Source organism: Erpetoichthys calabaricus, chromosome 14 (assembly GCF_900747795.2).
Source record: "Erpetoichthys calabaricus chromosome 14, fErpCal1.3, whole genome shotgun sequence".
NCBI classification, from domain to species: domain Eukaryota; kingdom Metazoa; phylum Chordata; class Cladistia; order Polypteriformes; family Polypteridae; genus Erpetoichthys; species Erpetoichthys calabaricus.
The window spans coordinates 20,579,643-20,604,308 of record NC_041407.2 but is presented as its reverse complement, the minus strand read 5'-3'; the positions used below and the strand labels follow the sequence as shown (position 1 = coordinate 20,604,308).

At 39.6% G+C, this 24,666-nt stretch overlaps 1 protein-coding gene across 1 annotated transcript in view; it reads right to left on the bottom strand.

Moving 5' to 3' along the window:
- Positions 1 to 23,475, bottom strand: part of usp43a (ubiquitin specific peptidase 43a) — a 136,647-nt gene extending 113,172 nt beyond the window's left edge. Inside the window, exons 1-2 of the mRNA XM_028818595.2 lie at positions 22,666 to 23,475; positions 10,386 to 10,529 (exon numbers count right to left, since the gene is read on the bottom strand). Of these exons, the coding sequence (XP_028674428.2) occupies positions 10,386 to 10,529; positions 22,666 to 23,157 (636 nt within the window). The 5' untranslated portion in view covers positions 23,158 to 23,475. The remainder of the gene's footprint in view (positions 1 to 10,385; positions 10,530 to 22,665) is intronic.
- Between the last annotated feature and the right edge of the window lie 1,191 nt (positions 23,476 to 24,666).

Genomic DNA, 24,666 nt, shown 5'->3' with positions numbered 1-24,666 from the left:
TCGGTTGCCCCCTCAAGGTCTGGAGGAGGCACAAGCCCTCCTCCAGTCTTCTCGGGCATCCCGGCTGGGTACCACCCCCATCCAGGTACCACAATGAATTACTTTTTACTCTACAAACAAAATAGAAGTAAAATTGGCTTTACACCTTTGGATATTAACCAAAAGGTGTCATATTTACTACTGGCATTTGAGAATGATTAAAAAAAAAAAAAAAAAACAATCCTAGATACAAAGGTGCTATGCCAACTGGTTAATAGAGAAAGAATGTAAAACAAATTAAAGGCCATTAGTTGAAACATCAGGGGTATGTACCTCAGAGATTAATTTATATAAATAATAATATTTGCATGTCAACTGGAATTTTAACCAACTAAGAGGGTAAACACACAAACAGATCAGCAACAGCTCAGCTTCCAATACACAGCATTTTGAAAGGGTGCCTGCTACTGGCAAAGGTTGCTACTTGAAGCATGCCAATGCACAGAACTGTTGGCAAACAAACACCTCCAAAATGATCCAAAGAAAAGTTTGGCATTTAATCAGCTTGCACTTGCTGAGGATGTATATAGGCCATGAAAAGATGCATGATGGAAAAGCTGGCAAACGTCCGGATAAATTAGAATTAAAATCAGACAACCTCAGAAATCCTCAACCATCTTCTTACTGGACATCCACTTTTGTATTTCATTTTTTAAATGGATGCATTCACGGCCAAAGCTGCCAGTATAAACTGATATTCCATGCACTGTAAACACACTGTGTCAGCAGTTCACCCAGGTACTTCTTTGAGCTAAACTAGGCCTTGAAAATGTGCTTTTATATACACACATCCTTTACCATGCAACTAGAGCTACAGTATATTGTTTACGTGAACCTCACCCCCTCACCACAACTGCTCAGGTTTTGCTGGCCACCTCTTACACCGGGAAAGAAAAATGCACAAAGGAGGAGCTGAATAACTCAGACAGAATTAGGATATCTGTAAATATTTAAACATGACAACCACCTTTTAATGACAGAGGAACTGAATCAGATTTTTTTTATGACACTTAAATATTTCAAAACGTTCTGAAAAATATTCTGGGACATGTTGTTCTGCTGTCAGTCATTTTGAGGAAAAAAAATATTCTTATTAAAATTTAGAAGAGGTCAGATTACCTAAAAAATGTTATAAAGCAAAACAACTTTCTTCAGACTATCTAGGACTGATTTTCAACACACTCACACCCACTCCAATAGAGAGAAAAAAAATTAAAATGTACAGCACTACACCTTTTAAACAGCACGGTGACTAAATTACTATGATCATGCGCTAGTGGGGGCGGCACGGTGGCGCAGTGGGTAGCGCTGCTGCCTCGCAGTTGGGACACTTGGGGACCTGGGTTCGCTTCCCGGGTCCTCCCTGCGTGGAGTTTGCATGTTCTCCCAGTGTCTGCGTGGGTTTCCTCCGGGCGCTCCGGTTTCCACCCACAGTCCAAAGACATGCAGGTTAGGTGGATTGGCGATTCTAAATTGGCCCTAGTGTGTGCTTGGTGTGTGGGTGTGTTTGTGTGTGTCCTGCGGTGGGTTGGCACCCTGCCCGGGATTGGTTCCCTGCCTTGTGCCCTGTGTTGGCTGGAATTGGCTCCAGCAGACCCCCCGTGACCCTGTGTTTGGATTCAGCGGGTTGGATAATGGATGGATGTGCTAGTGGTTTCCATTAAAAAGGCACAAAGAAACACAGCCTGGTCTATTCTCAGTGCACATTATCCAATAGGTTATAATAATTCCTCTTAACTAACCCTTCCCTGCAACTTGAGGTTGTTTGCTGATAATTTCAACAATGCAAGAGAGAGATGCTAAATTAGGAATTCTTTTCACTCAGCAATCCTTCAGACTGGATTATCTCCAACATTGCTGCTGGTAGTTTTAATTGGGCAATAGTGATGCACTTCCTTCAGAATAACAAAGACTAGCATCAGCAGGTAACAAGATCTCAAAAGGTAGTCCTTAATAAAGGAGCAAGGTCAAAAAAACCAAATGTTGTGGACTAATTAGGAAAGCATGTAGAACAACAAAGGGAGTAAATTAAAAGTTAAAACCCAATAAATACAACAGGCGTAGTCAAGTCAAAAGTGAACGTGTGGGGTTGGGGGTGGGGGATGTGGGTGGCCGAGCAGCAGAAGGTACAAAACAGAAACCCTGCAGAAAGCATCCTACAGAGCTTAGACACTACACATAAGAAAAGATTGGTAAAGACAAGTAGAATGAGGTATCCCCTTGACCCCCAGCCCCAGTCAGTGGAAAGACCGTCAGCAAATAAACGGAGCAGACACGGCAGAATGCCAATGAATATAGGGCATAACCCACACTGTAAATCTGCTGCCTGCTGAAACAGCTAAACAGCCGAAGTAAGGAGTTTCACTTTGGGGCACACGTTCCGCTGAGCATCACACTTGCTTGAACTTTTTTTAAAAAAAAAGAACATTTCACTGACGTATGTCATTCCTGTCCAATCGATCCGTTTTATGTTCTGCACAATTATGGCAGAAGCACTTTATATTTCAAGAGCTGGGCCTCCTTGGGGAAAGTAAATCATTCATCTCATCCTCTAGATGTTTCAGTAAAAATACTGCACAAGATTGTAAAGCTTCCCAATGGTGGGCAGCCATGCATAAACAAAGAAAGTAAAAGATGGATGTCACGAAGAAGCACAGTAATGTGTAGCACTAAAAGATTCCATTCCATTCAATGCTCTGGACAGGGAATAACAAGTGTATAAATGAAGAAAGGGAAACGCTTCATAGCCAAACAAAAGCACAATCAATCCTGTATTAAACATGAGTAAGTTCTTTGACAAAAGCCTTTCTCAGATATAAAGACACTATAAATACACTCACTCAAATAATAATTAGAAGGCACTTGGAGAACATTACAGTATTAAGTTACATACACGAGGATACAGACTGCATCCATTGGTTAAAGAAATCCACATTTAAATGCTCAATTATTAATTTGCCCATGTCCCCTCTGTAAAGCAATGGTCTAGTATCAAACTTATCTTAAGGAAGAACAGAAAAAAAAGAATAACCATTATTAATATTAATTGGATTCTATAATTTCAGAACAGGGTGCATTTTTAATGGCGCTTGAGGAATGCCCTGTTGGGGCTAAACTAGATGGCATCCATTTCAAACAAGCAAATTCCATCAAATACTGGAGATATTTATTATTCACAAGCAACCCCAGGTAATATATTCAGAAAGGTGAATCAAAATTCAATGAGAATTAACTTATGTTTACATGTAGTTTTAAAAAAATAAAATAAATAAAAGATTCATGAATAGCCGAGGTCAAGTGCTGCATTGGATTTATTTATTGGATGGAAGATCATTAGCATTCCAAGATGATGTAGAGTACCTAACAGAGGAGCAGTCACTCTAAGCTTCAGCGCAAAGGTGAGGAACTTCAAACAATGGAGAAGACAATTCAGTGACCCCTCTCACAGCTAAAGGAGACTATTACAAGTGAAATTCAATTTGCAGACTACATTACACTCTGTTTTAGTTTCTGTTACTAACTATGAGATGTCAACACCATGTCCCTCCTTCAAAACAACCCCAATCTCCAGCATTAACACCAAAGGCAAGTGCTGTTCAGACTTACCTCCTCGGACTAATCAGTTTGGACCAGAGCTCTACTACGTTTTCTTTTGCAAAGGGCAAACCGTGTTGGAAGACAGTACATTAACACTGAATTTCCCATTGGGATTAATAAAGTATCTATCTATCTATCTATCTAACACAGATGTCAAACAAACAAACAATCTCCAACTTGCTAATTGATAGTGGGCATGTTTGAATAAAAAAATGAACCTAGCACTTTGTTAAACACAATCTCGCCATTTCCCATGTCAAGACCATGATAATAAACACGATTTGAATGTTGTGGCATGGTGGTGCAATGATTATTGGTGCCACTTTATAGATCCAGCACCCTAGGTTTTGCCCAGTCACTGGCTTTACAGAGTCAGTACTTTCATGAAGTCTGGGTTCTTGCTCTGCTCCGCCTCCCCCAAAGTTTGCAGTTATCCTCTTGTATCACCAAAAATATCTTGTTAGGTTAACTGGCAGTTCTACAAACGCTCAGCTCAAGTGTGTACATGAGCAGGAAAAACAAACTTGTTCCTGTCTTACTCTCAATAATGCTGAAATGGACCTCAGCTTCCTCAGTTAAATTTAACTGGGCTTGACAACATTAAATTGAAAAAAAAACATATTCAAATATTTACATATGAAGTCTAGCCACAAATAAGCATATTGTTAAGTGCAATTAAAAAGGGTTCTCTTCCTGGACCGAAGGCTGCCATTTCATGAATGACAATAGAAGCTACCCACTCTGAAAAAGGCAATAAGCAATTCCTAAAAGTTACTTGTAGATGTAAAGTGACAATCTAAAATCTCATACTGATGAACAAATGGTGGGGCCTAGGGGTTCACGTGACATTAGCTGGAGACATTGCTTTCAATTTAAAGCCTTACATTCAAAAAAAAAAACAAACAAAAAAAAAAACATGTATATTCATTTAACAGCCTTTATCAAGTGTGCTTTTGTGAAAAAAAAAAGTTGTAAACTTGTCTGGTCAAGCATATAATACAATACGTTGACTACATGCAAGACTCTGATGCAAGTGGTCCAAACATAACAGACTTGGGCATGTATTTATAATGCATATTCTAAAACATCCTCAGATCATTTGACAAACATTTTGTTGTCTGTTTAGCAAGCTCAGTTATCTTGGGGGGGTTTGGGGGAGGCGGGAAAGTGTATGCAAACGGGACAAACTCTGAATTATAGGAGCTACTCTCAAAGTGAGCCAAGTAGGAATCTTTGGAGCCGGACTGCTATCTGAAATGCTCACGAGCACTTCACAGCTACTATGTACAGTACCACTAGCAAAGAGAGCAATGTGCTTAGCTGGTAATAAGCCAGGATTAAAATGAGCAATGCACAATACTCTAGTAATGGAAAGTGAGCATTCTGGAACTTTAACAAAAATGCAGTAGCAAATATCTTTGGGTCCACAGTTTTTTCTTTTTGGGTTGGCTTTGGTACTGTTCAGTTTATGTTTTGTTTACAGCTCACGTGTTTTTTTTTTTGTTTTTTTTGATAACGATATGAAAAGAAATAAATAAATAACCCACACACAGTATATAGCATTGCTTTTTAATATACCTTTTTGCTTTCCACTTCAAAGAAATTTTCTTAAAATAAAACCTAAATCTTGTGTGACGAGGAAAAGATCAATAATATTTTTTAGGAACAGTGATCAAAAAAGTTCTATTGAATTTATTTTTCTAATCACAAATAGAAAATCTATGTTGCATCATAGTTGAAATGTCAAGTTCTCGAAATGTAGGTCACATTTAGGTCATCTATGCATGAACGTTTTTCCAAATAAAAGAAAAATGAATGAAAGGGATGAAACTGGGTTAAAAGAGGTTGAAATTATATTAAAAAATGTAAGAAAGAAACAAGTTTATTTCCAATAAAGATTTTCTGTTGAACATCTAGCAAAAACACAAGCTAGTCTCGAGTTACTGCAGAAACAACAGACTAGGATAAACAAGCTGGATCTTCCAAGGTCTTCCAAGAAAGGCGGGTATGGAGATGTACAGTAATCCCTCGCTATATCGCGCTTCGCCTTTCGCGGCTTCACTCCATCACGGATTTTATATGTAAGCATATTTAAATATATATCGCGGATTTTTCGCTGCTTCGCGGGTTTCTGAGGACAATGGGTCTTTTAATTTCTGGTACATGCTTCCTCAGTTGGTTTGCCCAGTTGATTTCATACAAGGGACGCTATTGGCAAATGGCTGAGAAGCTACCCAACTTACTTTTCTCTGTCTCTCTTGCGCTGACTTTCTCTGATCCTGACGTAGGGGGATTGAGCAGGGGGGCTGTTCGCACACCTAGACGATACGGACGCTCGTCTAAAAATGCTGAAAGATTATCTTCACGTTGCTATCTTTTGTGTAGCTGTTTCCTGAAACGACATGCTGAACGGTGCTTCACATACTTAAAAGCACGAAGGGCACGTATTGATTTTTTTATCTGTCTCTCTCTCTCTCTCTGCTCCTGACGGAGGGGGTGTGAGCTGCCGCCTTCAACAGCTTTGTGCCGTGGTGCTTCGCATACTTAAAAGCCAAACAGCCCTATTGATTTGTTTGCTCCTTTGAAGAGGAAGATATGTTTGCATTCTTTTAATTGTGAGACAGAACTGTCATCTCTGTCTTGTCATGGAGCACAGTTTAAACTTTTGAAAAAGAGACAAATGTTTGTTTGCAGTGTTTGAATAACGTTCCTGTCTCTCTACAACCTCCTGTGTTTCTGCGCAAATCTGTGACCCAAGCATGACAATATAAAAATAACCATATAAACATATGGTTTCTACGTCGCGGATTTTCTTATTTCGTGGGTGGCTCTGGAACGCAACCCCCACGATGGAGGAGGGATTACTGTACACCACAGAAATTTGCAGAAAAGAATGGATAACTGCCATTTCAAAATACCACCTCCTGCTTAGTACAGCACTGAGTTTATGCGATGGGTTTGATTGTGGGGGGCGGAGGTTGTTTGGGGTAGTACATAAGAATCCTACCTCACACTAATAGGTCAAAAGGTTAAAAGTCTTCTATCATTTATTCAGGAGGCACACAAACAGAAACCTGCTTAAGTGCAGTAATTCATAGGATACTTAAATAGACAGAACTGAATAATATATGAAGGTAGCTTTCAGAAAGAAAAGTTTGTCTAGAAATATTTCATAAGGTAGAGAATTCAGAAATTCTAAATAAAAACTTCCCAACATATTACACAGCCTTCCGACACTGACCCCATTTATTGGGTTATTTTTACGAATGCATTTGTTTAAACTATTTGGCTTCCAGGAATTTAATGCTCACAATACAGGATAACTGAATGCATGCAAACCTAAAAACCCAGTTTCATGTTATATTTAGTGCAAAAATCTTTATACACACAGCCATCTTTTGCAAAGGGCAAACCGTGTTGGAAGACCGTACATTAACACAGATGTCAAACAGGATAAGACAGCAATTACACAAACCTGAACACAGGAGGTCTGGATTATGTTCTGTGTTTGTAAAATCTTCAGGAATTCAGGAAAGGCAGTATCTAAGTAATATCCTCATCACTTTGATTTAGAATTTCAATATAGAAAAAAACCAAAGGAAATATACTTTAGTGCAGAAGCAACCATACAGACTGCTATCAACCACCAAGAGTTAATTTCCACAGAGACACACCATTTAGCTAGTAAACTACTTGGAACAATGAGGGGTAATGTCATCCTAGTGAGAAAACCTTGATTCTGGTTTTCCTAGGACGTTAATCATTTACCAGTAGGCAGTGACAGTTAACTGGGACAGAGAAAGAATAAAACATCCTTGGGTTTCTGCGTTTACTGAGCTCAAACACCGCAATCAAATAGCAGTCTAAGTAACCTGCTGGATAATTACGATTCATAAACTCAGATTTAATGATTCACTATACAAGGTCAGGATTATCCTGCACCGCCATACAAGCAACTTATCCTACTCTGGAGTGATGATGAGCATGGAGTGAAAACCTTCACTTCTATCTTTCACCATTCTCAATGGGGAAGAAGCAGAATGCTTGGGCACTTAAGCATCCAGTGCACTAACACAAGACATTCCTGATACATTCCTACCTTCTACACTCTTGTTCATATCAGTGCTAGTTTCTACAGATGGCCCCCTACAAGTCTCACATGCTCTGACAGACTCCACCTATTCATAAACCACACAAACACAATCTATTCAAACCCGCTAGATTTACACTGATACAAAGTAAGGGATCGTGAAGGATATGTTCATTCATAATTCACTCATTCCAACCGACTTTGCTTAATCATTTAAAGTATTTTTTTCTTTTCAAAATCCACAGAGGTTGAAACCATTCATGTACTTTTTATTGATTAGCCAGGGCGAGAGAAACTGATACATAAATCATCTTGAAAAGTAGGTCTTTTCAATGCAGTTATTTGGAAATGCTCAGAAGACCTTTCTGATCTGCAATGAGAGCCATTATCTTCAAAAATACGGCACTTTCAATGAATATTATCCACCACATTGAGGCTTGACACAGAGAAACATAAGTGCTGAAAGAAAGCTAAAAATTGCTAACTCAACAAATTTGAGCAACAAGCACTTCCCCTATGAAGCCATCACAAGTGTGGAGGTATTAACAGAGTACATTACCTGCATTTTATCAAAGCTTGCTAGTGATGTTGTTGAATGCAAAATAGTAATTTCTATTGTCTGCAACTACTGCATGTCATATTCATGTTTTGGCAAAGAATATCAAAGGTTGATTGACACTCATTGATTATATATTCTTACCCACTGAGGAGCTAAGAAACAACACAGACATGGTGCAAATTGTACAGTCCAAAATTTTGATGAAGCAGAATTTGTAGTGGAACGGCCAATACGTGAGGGAGAGGTGTTTACTCTGATTGAAAAATGCAAGAGTGCTTGTCACTTTTCTTTTAAGTACAGCTTTTGAGCATTTCAAGGGGGAAATCCTACCTCATGTGCCACCCCATGGTGATGAATGTCCTTTATCAGAACATTTCAGCATAGTGTTTTATAAAAAAAAAAAAAAGATGTACTTCACCATGAACATGTTCTAAACTTTTTCCTGACAATTTCTGTTCAGTAACTCGGAAAAATACAAAAAGAAAAAAAATCAAGTTTCAAATGTCGCAAACTCCCGATGCTTTAATACTTCAAATCTCTTTTTTTTTTATTTACATTTGTCCCAACTTTAAGGCTACGTGTACGAAATCAAACATGTTTTAAAATTAACCCATCGTTTCAGAATTCCTGTAAAACAGCCTTTGTTGCATTGATTTCAAGGTGCTGCACATAGGGGATAAGACGTTGTTACTTCTTAGCCCGTGTACTAAACCAAAATTAGTCACTGAGCTGAACCGATTTTTACCTGTAGTAATTACTCCAAACTGGAGACAGCACCCCATTCTCTCCTCTACCAATCAAGGGCACTCATCACATTTTAGTTGTCACTCTAACAAACACTATTTTAAAAACACACAAACACTAAAAATTTTGTGATTGCTAACTGAAGTATCTATTTAAATCACTCTACTAACTAGATGTCTCAGCAATTATGCAATTCTGTTAACATATTTAAGAACATATCCGTGTGGTCTGCCTTGTGCTTCAAAGCATTATGAGCTGAACAACAAGAATGTCTGGCCAATGTGAATGTTTTGAAGCGCTAAATAAACTCATTTTATTTTGAAATGAACATTTTGCCACTTTTGTAGAATGTTGTACAAATCCAATGTCAACTCGCCACAGCAAAGGTGTTCAGACCAGTTTCCCTTAAAGAAAATGAAAGATGAACCACACAGTGCCAGAAAAAGGGTGGCAGACATGACACCTCTGCTGGCGACAGACAGGTGGAACTAAACAGGCTTATTTCTGGAGTTCTAGGTGAAATTACAGATCTGTGATGCTGTGATATGGGAATATTTGGCACCATGGAACACTCAGACAAAAAAGTAAGTGTTCAACCTCAGTGCAAAGGATTTTAAAATAAAAAAAATAGAAATTTTCCCAAATGCCATAACTAGTACAAGGTGGAAGAGTAATATATCATTTTAATTTTATCCAAAACAATCATTGACACATTCCTAACTCTTTCGATAGCAACTGATAAAGATTTAGTTTCTGTTTAAGCCAGGTACGGGGTCATTTGTCACATTTATCAATCTCACCTTTACTTTGTGTTAACATAGTAGTGTGGCACACCACTTCAGTCCAATTTAGTAGATAAAACAGAATAGTATTATTCCCTATTACCACTGTATGAAAAGATAAAAATGTGACACACACATAAATACTCTACTAATGAAAGGATGAAAAAAGAACCAAAATCAAAATTGTCCATCTTATTAGGCTAGGTTTTATCCAAACAATCATTTTTCATTTTAAAGCCAGCTGTAGGCTTGTTTAAAAAAAAAAAAAAAAGATGGTTTTCCCCATTAGGTAACAGCAAAATATACATACATCTATATGTATTTCTGTCTCTCTCTATAGGCTACTTTAAATGTTTTTCTCTGTTATTTAAGAGAGACCCCTTTTCCTTTTTTAAAGATAAGGCAAAAATGATGGCCTTTGCCAATATAATGTCAACTAGGCGGAGGACGGAAGTACCATTTTTGTGTGCCCTTCCAACGTCAAGGGTCTCCAATACTACATAGTGGCTTCTGAGCTACAAAATGACACAAACCTTCTTGTTTGAGGAATGTGATGTGAACAATCTCCACTTACCTTTCCAGGCTGTCTCATCTTACTGATGCTGCTAGGTGCAGATGTGATATCTTCATGAACTTTGTCTAGCAGCCACAGCAGGAATTCTAAGGCATCATGCTGAGAGTTTCCTTTAAACTGGGAGCCATACTTAGACACAATGTTCTGGTAAAATAGAAAAGAAAAAAAAACAATTAGAAGAAGAAGAAAAAAGGAATTTCCACTTTATATAAATGAGCAATACATATTATATACACTATAGTCACCAAAGGAAAAAAAAAAAAATGAGGAACCTGCCCCTGGGTAGACTACCATCACATGAAGAAACGGATAAAAGAATTATAAAACTACAGGCTGCATGTTCTCAAGATAGACAGGTATCAGTCTAAACAGGATAACCTTCCTTATAAAAGCACACAGACTGCTACAAGTTTAAACAGTCCAGTCACTGCAAAGTCTGCTCAAGATGCCACTCCTGACTATATTTAGACATAACCGATCCACGAATAATGGCCTGCGGACTACCAGTGCAAGCAGGTTCCTTTAATTTGGAGGCTGTACACAAATCACCAAGTGCTATGAGCAGCAAAGTGCACAGATGGTCAAAAAGAAATGGTAGGAGCAGTCACTTGTCCTCAAAAATAAATTCAATTATATAAAATTAAGCAGCAATACACATGCAAAGATTGGGTTAGTTTTACTCAAATGAGAAGGAAAAAAAAAAAAAAAAAAAAGTCTTCAACACCCAAAACGTTCTTTGCACTTCTGTCACAATATACTAGTAAAACCAGCAGACATTTCATAACTCTGAGCAGAGGCAGCTGAATCAGCCACATAGTGGAAAAGGTTAATTATACATCAATATTCCCACCTGCCCGAGGGACCAAAACCTAAAAAATGTGGTGTAGAATGTTGAACTAGAGAGATTGCATGAACAATCAGTTGTTGTGCATTGTTTTAACATTATTTATTTATACATACAGCACACTTCGGAGCAGTCTCAATCACAAAAGTAAAAATACAAGTAGAACACCAAGGGATTGATTCCTGAAAACGTACCGGGACCATCTGAAATTCAAACATAGCGCCTAAATAAATAAAACAAATAAATAAATAAAAATGCACAAACTACAGGATCTTAGCAAGGTTGACAGACATATGGCAATGATTCAGTAACCGAGCAATGTACATAGTCTCTGCATTTGGAAAGCATGTCAGGTAGGCACATCAAAGCGGCAAAGTTAACGTCATTAGCCAAGTTCTTCACTTCTCTTGAAGCATGTTGCAAGTAATGGGTCTTTGAAAAACAACCAGATACCATCTGGCTGCATCTGTTAGATCTAACATGTGATCTTGTGCTGGCTATCCTTACTTCAAGTAGGCGGCTCACTCTTTTAAGCTCTGCCACATCTGGGGGAGGTCTGTGCTATCACAGGAATCCATCTCAAATCTGTGATATTTTAAGTGCATTATTAAGAGGGAATTAAAACTTGCTAAGAATGTCAAAAGTGTATTTTAGATTATAGAAACTACAGCAAGGGGACACACAACAATAAGGAACCCGTGTATTCTTGCTACCATTTGTTGTACATTATTTCCCCCAACAACTTTATCTATTTTTGGTATCCTCCTTCCTCAAAATCTAAAATGTTGCTTTTATCACACTTCCACAATGTATCATTTTTTGGCAGGAATTATGTATTGTACTAAAGATAAAAAGTACAGAATCTAATTACTGAAATAGTGTTCTTTGAAGATCACTCGAAAAAAAAAAAAATAAATGTGCCACAGATTCTTTAAAATTTACAATAATTTAACACCTAAAACATTGTTGGTGGCACAGAGTAGAAGTTTATACTTCCTGTCTCTTCATTTCTAGTTTATCTTCCTCCCACAAGTGACACTGCTGTACCATTTGTCAAACTGAGTAGCTACTGAGCAATGTGCTATAATTAAATTTATGATGAGTAAAAAAAGATCTAGTGGAAAACATCCACAAAAGGATAACTGAAGGTGTATGTGGGCTACATTAATGAATGGAGCACAGATGGACACTTGGCCAAATGAAACAGTTGTGTTTATGCCATGCTTGTTAGCAAGACATCTTACCAAACAGATCTATTAAAATAGTTCATTAGATATTGAAAAAAGTAAAGGATCTTGGGTGTTTTGTGGATGTACATTAACATTGGCTTAACTAATACACTTTTCTCGATGGGTTGTCCACTCCTAGGCTGCTGTGATACAGTAGTTAATGCTACCTCCTGGCTGCTCCTGAAGAATGACTTTGAATCCCAGCTAGCAACCGTTCTTCCAACACCCACAAGACTATTTCTTCCCAACTTCCAATAAAAGACATAACGTGAATTGAGGACTGTAAATTGGCTTAACATGTGGATCTACTTTATGACAGGAAAGGCACTGGTTCAGACAACCGATAAGTGGACAAGTGGGACCAGTACGGATGGATGGATAGATGAACGGGTGATTTGAAAATCTTTTCAAAACTGTCGGACCCAAACCTTCTTCTGTAACCATATGCCGTCAGTTCACTCCGAGATAACACAGATTCTCACAGCTTCTCTTGTCATTTCCTCAGACTCAACAAGATACACATTGATTCACCACCATAATTCAACTGTTGACAAAAATGACTCCTGAATGGGGCTAATACCTTTCTAATGGACTAAATGGCCTAAATGTCAACATTTTAAAAAATATCAGCAAATCTGAACTATTGTATCATTTTTGTGCAGACTCCCAGAGTTCCTAAAGTCTAACTTGAAACTCAGATCACTGTATTTCCTAAGATTACAAACGGATGCAACTATCTTTCTATTGAACAGAAATAATTGAAGTGGCCACACTGATCTATCTGTACATTACCATAGCCAAGACTCCAAAACTGCACAAAGGCAGAAACCTACTTGAGGCAGCTATGACACCACTGAGACAAAAGCTATGACATACCCATCTCAACAGGGATCATTGCAACCAGGTATACTCATTCTCAAGATGTCACTCTGCATACTTGTTCTCAATTTCAAAAAAGAAAAAACAACCCACAGCTGCTTTGCTTGTTCACACCCATCACAGTAAGCTGCATTAGTAATCTTGACCACATACAATGAACCCCAGTAGCTGCTACAGGACACCATAATGACTCTCTAACTTCAATGATGCATGAATGACACATAATCAAAACGTAAAATCAAACAAAGTTTATTAAGAATTAAATGGTAGTGGAGATTAGCCTGCAGATAGTTAGACAGGTTTCATAATTAAACATTTATTAGGGTCAGGAACCATCTGTATCTAAGGGGATTCAAAAAGGAAAAAAAAAAAAGAAACTAGAAAAGATAGTAATGGCGAGATTTTGATATGCTAAAAACGTATTTCATTCAACATTCTTGGAAAATTAACTGTGGGTGAGTTAGGTGTATAAAATAATGGTATACAGTATAAAAAAAAAGTTACAGGGGAAGAAAAAAAACACACACTTGCATTTCCACAAGTGCACAACAAGATGTGAATGCTAGTAAGCCTCTTTCATTGCAGTAAGACCGCCAGCTTCATCCTCTTGTTTATATTCAGGCTGTCCATTAACAGCACTAACTACACAGATGGCTCACTATGACACAGTTTTACTTTACTCCTTGTTTATGAAGTTCACGCTGAAGAAATAAAAAGCATCCTCATAAAAGTTCGAGTACTTTGAACTTGTCTGAAGAAGCCAATTAACTGAGTCAATTAGACAAATTAAAATGACAGCAATTAGGAAGATGTGAGATCTAGAAAAACCCTGCCACCAGGCAAGCGAATGGCGAAACCACACCACCATACCTTATGTGCAAGTTGAGGTCATTTGCTGAAAATGTGGTGCTTAGCACACTAATCTACAAGTTAAGAACAAGCCAAATACTTACCTCTTAGGGATGAAGGGTTATGAGCCAACAAGAAAGATTACTGGCACGGACTCTTTCAGACATGGAATAAGGGACTAAGACAGGGTCATGGTTCTGTTGATATCACTTTTAAAAGGCTTCAAACATTGTTTCTTGTTAATAATGCTATACGGTGTTCGTTCATTTGGCTATTTTGTAAATTATATATTACAGAAAGCTATTCTTACTGTAACAGCAGAAGGCAGGAAACAACCCAGAATGAAATACCAGTTTATTGGATTGGAAATGCCAGCATTCCCTACAAAATTAGTTCACAGGACATACTTGGATGGTGGGACGGCCTCAGCCTTCTTTGAAAGAAGCCCACATAAACAACTACATTTTTAAAATTCATGTAAAATTAGTTAAACAGGCTGCAGAAGATCAGCTCAAAATGACTGAAAAGATAGGACATGCTTTATGGCAAAAGTTCTAATAAATGTCAGCAACTACCAGTGCTTTGCCCAGACAATCAATAAAGTTAGACGTACTGAAAAGTAGCAGCAAAATAACTACAGAGTGCGTGACTACCCCAAGGAAATGTCCTTGGATCACACCTTTCCCTCAACGTCGTAATTACACATCCAGCAAGATCACCTCAAGCAAACTAGACTGACGTGAAAACGGATATATTTCATTTTAATAACAAATCTAAATGACACCATTACCATTTGTGAAGGCATACACAAAAAACACACTCTTCCGTTTACTCTTAACCAGAAGTTTCTTTTTACCTAGTATTTATAAGGAATATGGTACAGAAGTAAAGACACCCTCAGTCTATAGAGGCTTAAAGCCATAAATCACATTTAATTTCCCTTTTAAGGAAATACTAAACTAATACCAGAAGCCATGCCAACTTTTAAAAGGATCACTTGAAACAATTAGTGTATATTTAAACCCCTTCCCAAAAACTTTATATGTAAAACAAATATTTGCATGAAATGACACAAATTTCATTTTTTTTGCTTTAAATTCAATCCAGCCCAACTCACAGAAACATTTCTCCCAATCTTGTTTTATTTACAAGTCTACATTTTAACTTGACAGCTCCTCTCCACTGTTGACCTGCAGCAAAGCCAAATACAAACCATTCCTTCATTCTAATAAAAGAAAAATTAGGCCCATAACTGATAGAAACACACAAAAAACAATTTTCATCAGCTAATACTGTGATACTGACAAATTACTTAATGAACACCACAGGCTGATACAGATTATGGAAGGAGTACAGTACGCATTGGAAACAAATGATTCTACATTTTCAAAAACAAATTACAAAAATTTTACTTAATAAGCCAAGTGTATTAAGCTTTATGAACAAACGTCATTTAATAATTCCTCAAATTAACAATTACTTTTGTATATGTTTACTATTTAGTCAACAACAGTCACCCTGACAAGGGGCTATTGCTGCCTTGTGCCTGAAGCTTGCTAGGATAGGTCCCAGCTTCCCTAAAACCCTGCTTAAATATGATAAGCATGTTTTTAAAAAAAAAAATAAAACAAATATGGATGGACGCATAGACACAAAACTAGTTGTAATTCTTGCCAACTGAAAACAATGCGTAGCTGAACTGAGTTTTCAAATGTTGAGTCAGTTTGCATGTTCTCCCCGTGTCTGCGTGGGTTTCCTCCGGGCACTCCGGTTTCCTCCTACAGTCCAAAGACATGCAGGTTAGGTGGATTGGTGATTCTAAATTGGCCCTAGTGTGTGCTTGGTGTGTGGGTGTGTTTGTGTGTGTCCTGCGGTGGGTTGGCACCCTGCCCAGGATTGGTTCCCTGCCTTGTGCCCTGTGTTGGCTGGGATTGGCTCCAGCAGACCCCCGTGACCCCGTGTTCGGATTCAGCAGGTTGGAAAATGGATGGATGGATGTTGAGTCAGGCTCTCTTTATTTGGCAGTAATGTTTCAGGTCTAGCAAACATCGGTCCGTTTCTTTTAATTTTCAACTCTTGAAGCAGCAAGTACTTCACTGTCCAAACCGGCGCACAGTGCTGACAGAATCTTTCGTGTGAAAGGAGGCAAGGAAGAGGATCGAACTGCATCACTAGCCCAGGACTGGAGAGTACTATCTGATTTTGGGATTTTAGGTTCAGAGGGGTAAGTGTGCACGTACAAGTTTAAGAAATAAAACTAAACTAAATAAATAGAAATACCGCTGCTCCAGGAGCCACATACAGATGATCTGAATTAATGTTTAATACTCTCAGCCTTAATTGGTGCTATTAAAGCTCTAGCTGAAAGGTTGAAGGTCTGGTTGGCCACTAGCAAAATTATATCGACACACTGTTAAATTACACCTGGTAAAGCACCCCTAGAACATGGTATGAGCCTGTGAGATACACGATGGCCAAGAAGTTGTTGTCAAGTTCATTACAAGGCAATCATAAATTTCCGCCATCATTAAAGTCGGTCAGTCATTATTCAACCCGCTATATTCTAACACAGGGTCACGGGGGTCTGCTGGAACCAATCCCAGCCAACACAGGGCGCAAGGCAGGAAACAAACCCCAGGCAGGGCGCCAGACCACCACAGCATCATTAAAGTACACAATATATTTAAATTAAATTATTAAATTAAAAAATTATATTATATTAAAATTTTAAAACTTTAGAGATTTATATAATCAACATTTGCATTCTTTGACAAACTGTGTCTCAAACATTTTTACTTCATAAAAGACTCTGCTAAAAGACACCTAGGCAAGATTCCTCATCTTCCTTCACAATTATACTTTCTAGTTAAAATAAAGACATGGATAGTATCCTGAAACTTAAACAGTGCTGCAATAAAGGTATGTAAGCTTCTTTAATTTGTGTGGAACACAGTCAGACATGCATCTTTATTGACTCAGACTCAAGTCAAGAAGACTAATTGTGAGTGATGCTGTCAGGTACCATCTTAATTGGGTTACATGTTTTAAGGAAAAAAAAATCTGCTTAGACCTTTTGAGAATAGACATCTTTATTAGAAACCTTAGATGAACAAAATTCCAAAATCTCCGATAACGTTGTTTAGGGTGATAGCAGATGAGATGTCACTGCTTAATACACAGTCTACCGTGATAAATTATACTACATGGCTAGCATGCCATCTTATCTTAATGAAACAGTACTGTTCTATCTCACATACCGTAACATGGTGGGAAAAAAGGAAGTCCCAATGTAACTTAAATAGGAAAAACAAGAAAGAATCACTTCAAATGCAATAGTTCAACAGTCCTTTAAAAATATGGTGGGCTTTTACTAATGTCCTCCTCAATTAATTAAGCAAATTGTTAACCTTTTAAAAATATTTCAGCATTTAGCCACTTAGGGGCATAAGGTTAGATCCACTGCCTCAGACGGATACAGCATCCAGGGTTTGAATTCCATGCCCAGTAATTACTCATTTGGAGTTTACACATTCTCCTTGAATCCATGGGGGGCTTTGGGGGGATTCTAAAACAGGCTTTATATGAAAGAGGGTGGGAGATCAGGAGTGCCTTAAAATGGCTCTACAACTACTGTACTTAAGGTGGGGTGAGTAAGAAAGCGGGAAAAGAAAAAACAAATTGACATGACTTGAACAAGATATAGTACAGCAAGTCTACCCGATTTGCAATTTAATTTCTGTCTTGCAATTTCTGAAAAAACAAACAAAAAAACAACATGTACTTTGGTAGGCCATGTGAGACTAAGGGTCCAAATTAAAAGTGGTCAGTTCAGTCCCCACCAATTTGCAGTAAATTAAAACAACCAACTATAAAAGCACAAACAATAATAAAATGGGTTAACCAAACACTTCAGAGAGTTACAAAGCCAATCAGCCTAACAAATATTTAATTAAAACAAAGCACCATTTCACAGATGTCATGCAGTTTTACTTAACACAACAATGACTTCTAAGGAGATATTGCAGACACAGTATCTGCATACAATACACAGCAATTCAATAAAAGTGTGAAACATTTTCCATAGCAAGCAGAATAGGGCAACAACCCCACCTGCAAACAGTATGAAAGATAAAATCCCATAAAATATTCTTTACATTGTTGTAGGGGTCCATTTAAAATGTCTGAGCGAAGAGTGACCAACAAATTTTTCAAATGTGAATCTGATCACACATAAAAAGACACAGTTGGGGGTCCACACTAAGCATCCCCTTGGCTCTAATGTTATAGTGATTTACTCTGGCAATATTGTAGACAACATGTGGAGTGTCCCAGGATTCCCTCTCCCATCAAACACGAATTTAAATGAAACCTGGGAAAGATACTCCACTGGTTCACAGCAAGTGATTTTTCACCTCAATCAACAGAGCAGAGTAAAAAGTCATTCCAGTCACTGAAAAGCTTTGCCAGACATTCCATTGAGGATGCAACTTCACGTCAGTGCACCGTTTTAAGAATTTTACACTTCTATTTCCCGCTATTCATCTCCAGGGAATTAAAATGTCAAAAAGTGACAGCAGAAAAGGTCAGAGCTCTTGCCACCAAACTATTAAGATTTCTTTACCTAGCTTTTCAAGACAGTGATCTCATAAGCAGCCTCTCTCAGGAGAGGGTCTACCTGCAGAAAACTAGAGGTCACCTGTTCATGCAAGTCAAATATGACAAGGTGACTTTGTTTTTCTGCTTCCAAAGGGGTGCACCTCAAAACCAATTGATGTGCTCGGCTGTGTGCATAAATAGCACCCACACAGAACTATCAACCGTTACCCTGTTATCCTTCAAGACATGCAGTAAGCCTGTAAGCTAAGCTACAAGTATCAGGCTTTGTTGTACACGTCTAGAGCTTTAAAATTCTAAAAATTGGAATCTTTGATTTATATGAAAATAGCCCTTTGGGAGAAAATACTCAATGAAAATCTCAATTGCAAAACGATAAAACAATTTCCTATCAGTAACAGAGTACAGTAATCCCTCCTCCATCGCGGGGGTTGCGTTCCAGAGCCACCCGCGAAATAAGAAAATCCGCGAAGTAGAAACCATATGTTTATATGGTTATTTTTATATTGTCATGCTTGGGTCACAGATTTGCGCAGAAACACAGGAGGTTGTAGAGAGACAGGAACGTTATTCAAACACTGCAAACAAACATTTGTCTCTTTTTCAAAAGTTTAAACTGTGCTCCATGACAAGACAGAGATGACAGTTCTGTCTCACAATTAAAAGAATGCAAACATATCTTCCTCTTCAAAGGAAACAGAGAGGAAAGCAAACAAATCAATAGGGCTGTTTGGCTTTTAAGTATGCGAAGCACCGCCGGTACAAAGCTGTTGAAGGCGGCAGCTCACACCCCCTCCGTCAGGAGCAGGGAGGGAGAGGGAGAGAGAGAGAGAGAGAGAGACAGAGAAAAACAAACAGTCAAAAATCAATACGTGCCCTTTGAGCTTTTAAGTATGCGAAGCACCGTGCAGCATGTCGCTTCACGAAGCAGCTGCACACAGAAGGTAGCAACGTGAAGATAATCTTTCAGCATTTTTAGACGAGCGTCCGTATCGTCTAGGTGTGCGAACAGCCCCCCTGCTCACACCCCCTACGTCAGGATCAGAGAAAGTCAGCGCAAGAGAGAAAGTACTGCAAGTTGGGTAGCTTCTCAGCCATCTGCCAATAGCGTCCCTTGTATGAAATCAACTGGGCAAACCAACTGAGGAAGGATGTACCAGAAATTAAAAGACCCATTGTCCGCAGAAATCCGCGAACCAGCAAAAAATCCGCGATATATATTTAAATATGCTTACATATAAAATCCGCGATAGAGTGAAGCCGCAAAAGGCGAAGCGCGATATAGCGAGGGATCACTGTAACGCAAATGGAAAAAGGGCCAACTTGTAATGTGAAGCCCACTTCTTCAGATAATGCTATCAAATTGACTTCACCACATCCTAGCTGTATTTTCACTGCACTTTTGACTCTTTAATATGCACAACTATAGGAAAGCCTCCAAGAATTCCATAAAAATCAAGTCTATATTCAATGGCCTCCATACCACCACCCAAAACATCTTAATGATCTGCTACAGCAGTACAGCTTCTTCCGGTAGAAAATGCAGAGATTTTCTGTAGCTGACCACACTCTCCATGCAAAGTATACTCCAAGTTCAGACTCTTTGTCAAATTTGGGTGACTGCAGACCATCAATAGCAAAGCAACCTTCCATTTCTGTCACGTTATAGCAGGTTTGGAGTTTTTGTGCCGGCTACCAATTACGGCATTACCAAATGAAAATTCTCTACTGGACATACAGCCCATTGTCACTCCGTATAATTGAATATCTAATGGTGACAATATTAAGCAGAACCAAATTACCATTTACTGTCTAACTGCATTACATATCTGAAAACACCAAGTCCGTGGTCAATTTAGCCTAAGAAAGAGAGAGAGATACACTCATCTTTGTGAGGATGGTGGTCGTTTTTTAACTCCCAGGTTTTCAATTATGTTTCTAGAGTAGTTTCTTTCCGTTTAATATGTGCAACAGTCTCCTCAGTTGTAAAGCCTTGGGGATTTTATTAATACTCCTAACAAACTTACACATATGAGATATTACACACGCAATAAATGACTAATATTAACTTTATGCATATCTGATTAATAAGTTACTTTAGAAAGAAGTTTTCTGCTAAGCAAATGTATATGTATATTGTTAATACCACCAAGCACATAGCAATGATTTGGCAACTTCTATGCGAACTTTTTTTTTTTTTTTTAGTGCTGGCACACTACCCGCTGTGGTTTCTAGTTTCACAGGCCATCATCAACCTTAACTTATACAGGTGTTGACGATCTGCGAAACAAACAAGAAGCCCATTTCACATTTTACACAATTACTGACGGTTGTATTTAAGTTGCCAAGATGCAATGAAGCGCTTTGATCAAATGAAACTAAAAACAAACCTAGCGTTGTTTGCATATGTATACCTTTCACCTCAACAGTAAAGAGGGAAACGTGTCATTAAAAAAGGCAGGAACAATGTCATCCAAGAGCGAAAAAAAAACACCCACACACCACACATCACTTGCTGGGACCAGCAACAATGTGAAGGGAAGAGGGGGGGCACCGTCACCAGTTATGTATAATCGCCTCATTTATTCACTCAGTGCACTTTGTCCCTTGAGTGTTTGATAACCTTTCTCCCAGTCACAAAGTGAACTTCAAATATTGACAGGTCACATAAAAGGGGGGTATTGGCTCATTCGCAAATGAACCACCACTCAAAAAAATTAAAACAGTCAATTTATTTATACAGCACATTTAAAACAACATAGGAATGCTGTGGCCAAAGTGACTTGATAAGCCAGTGCACATTTTTTTAACAATAAATTTAGATCTCTTACTCAAAGCTGATCACATGACCCTGTACGGCCAACACAGTATTGCAGCCTCATTGCCCGAGAGGGCCCAGCTCAATTCCTGGCCCGGTTACTTAACGTTGCACACATTCTCTACATGTCTGGGAGGATTTTTATTTTTTTCCTATAGTAAGTCACAAAGACAGTCAGGTTATGTGAGATCTCTTAACTGGGCAGGGTCTCATGTGTCCAATTTAATGGCTGCCTGTGCCCTGGAACAGACTGGCATCCTCTCCACGGCGGACCCCTGCTTTACACACGGATCATGAGCCGGAATCATAAAAACCGGACAAAATAGATCAAGTGGGTTAAGTGAACTGAGGTATTGTCATTTTTTGGCCATTTGACATATAGTGATTGCAGTGTAGCACCCAAGGTTATGGGATCAAATGCCATTAGTGGCACTGTGTGACCATGAGTAAGTCACTTTACTTGCCTGTGCTCCAGTTGGAAAATAAAAATGAAATGCAATACATTGTATCGCTCAAATATTGCAAGTCACGTAAGATAAAAGGTGTTAAATAATTTTAAGTTTCTAACGTGTTTTGAATGCCAAACAGAACCTATGGTGTCACCTGTTTGTTAGGAATAGGAGGCATATACTCAACTACAATAAGCAGTGCCTTAAGTTTTAATGCCTCTTGGCTCTGTCATGCTGTAAGAAGTATTTTTATGAGATGTTAATTATTTCTACAGGATCCCGATTAAAGAAATACTCTTTAGTTCAGAAAAACTTTCCATGCTCACCAGGCACAAAACTCACGTGAGTAGGTAAAGTAAAAATTGCATAAACAACAAACGTGCCTGATCTTCTCCCAAAGCATGGTTACACGAAAGGTCACGCACTACATGATCCTCTTGAAATGCCATGGCCGCGAAATACACAAGTTTAATCCAACAGGCGCGATGAAGCACGCCGATACGGAATTTGCCTACGTCCACAGTCACACTAGCTAGAATAGCCAGGCTGCTGACCAGCGTTGGTCGACATCCAGGAAGCCAGAAACAGTGACGCCTACCTTGAAGTCGACAGACAGCTGCGGGGTGTACTCCAGAGTCCAGAGTGCCCGGACCAGCGAGGCTAGTTGATCCGTGACCTCCCCGTGCTCCGCCCGTTGGGGCCGCAGGTCCAACTTGTAGCGCTCCAGCCCCAAGTACTCGGCGAAGAGGTCCGTGTTGCTCAGGCACTGCACCACGGCGTTCATGAAGCAGGTGTTGCCGTGATTCTTGAGCCCCAGCACACCAGGGGTTTTGTCAGTCGGGCTGAGGGCAAAGCGCTCTCGGGTGTGCCCATGAGTAGCCGGGCCGGGGGCGACATCTCCGCAAGGACCGTCCCGAAAGCCGCCGTCGTCGTCCTCAGGCTCGGGGTTCTCGTGTTCGCCGAGACGCGACAAAGTGCTCAAAGTTCGCAGGATGCGGCTGACGAAGCTGCCCACTGAGCGCAGCGGTTTCTTCCGGAGCAGCTTCCTAGCTTTTGTCGGCGGCGTCCTGCTCCTCGGCGCCTTCTCCATGTCGGCGCCTAGGAAACTGCGTGAAGACTTCACCTTCACGAAAGCGAAACCGGGGGGCTCATGGCGCTCACCTGCGCGCACCTGCGGCCGCCGAGGGGCTGCGCTGCGCTAAGGCGAAGCGCTCCGGTCCACCTCTCAGTCCGCGGACGATGTACACTGACGCTTCCTCCTCCCTTCGGCGGGCCCATCACTACGATCTGCTCCTCCTCCGTGAATCTGATTAGCCTGCTTTATTCGGGAAAGGTGCCGCCGCCAGGGCCGAGTGTGCGGGGCGCTGTCGCTCTAGTCCCGCCCCCTTCCGAACTCACCGTTCCGCGCCCCGCCCTCCGACTTGACAATCGAGCGGTAACTACTACGGCTCAGGCCCCCTCGACAAGTCCGTGCCCACCCATCTGATTGCCGAAAGTCGGCCATAGCAGGTGCATCTTCAAAGCCCGAGCATAAGCATGGATCACTGCACTAGAGAGCTCCGCAGTGAACTTTTGGAAACTGGGACACAAATGCACGGTAGAGACAGTGCACAGCAATTTAGACCACGAGTCCTGATCTCTTCAGACTCCACGGAGACAGTGACATCGGCATTTTGACAGAATTATGCGCCTATCGGTTATCCTATCCCTTAAGGTGGGGATTTCAGCTTTGACAAAGGAAGCCATCAACTGTCCTAATTTGGTCAAAGCAGCTGGGGTGCTGTTGGGTCTGAAGATCAGGCTCTCCCTTCCCTAAAAATGGGGTCTGGGTGCAGGAGTAGAGTCATTGCCTCTTCCATGAGTGAATGGCCCATCTCCTGAGACAGCAGAGACCTCCACAAACATGCATGGTATTCCTGTTTATTATTTTTGTGTTATTCATTGGAGATGTAGTCTTGCGTCTTTACTTACAAATACATATGATGTTAGCTTATTTGCTGTGTTACTTGTTTTTCAACTATGTACTTCCATTTCCATTATTTTGTTTTTAAATCCATCTGTTTTCTAAACCTGCAGGGTCACGGGGAAGCTGGAGTCTCTCCCAGAAAACAGTGGGTACAAAGTAGGAACAATCCCTCGTCAGGATACCAGCTAAACATTTGTTTTAAAAATGTGATTTGGACATCTTTCTCATATGTACAGAATTAGACTGTCTGAGCTTATCTCAAGTAACCTAACTGGATTTGGCCTTAGCAGATGCTGTAGTGTCTACAAATCGGAATCACACTTTTATTCACCAGTACTTAAAATGTGCAGGAATTTAACTTGGTAGCCTTGGAGCTGTTTAGAACAGAAAACATCACATACAAGTAGCATAATTAATATGGTAAACAACATCCACCTCAAGAAGAGGATAAGTATCTATGTCTCCTTCCGGATCTGATGTCTCCTTCCTGTCTCTGACATTCTAACAGATGGAATCCCATAAGTGTCCCATTCCAAATGGCATGTAACAGAGACATATACATGCATTTTTCATTCCAGCAGATGGCGCGACTCAGACATTTGTAGTAATGCATTTCATTACTGCAAAGTTTGT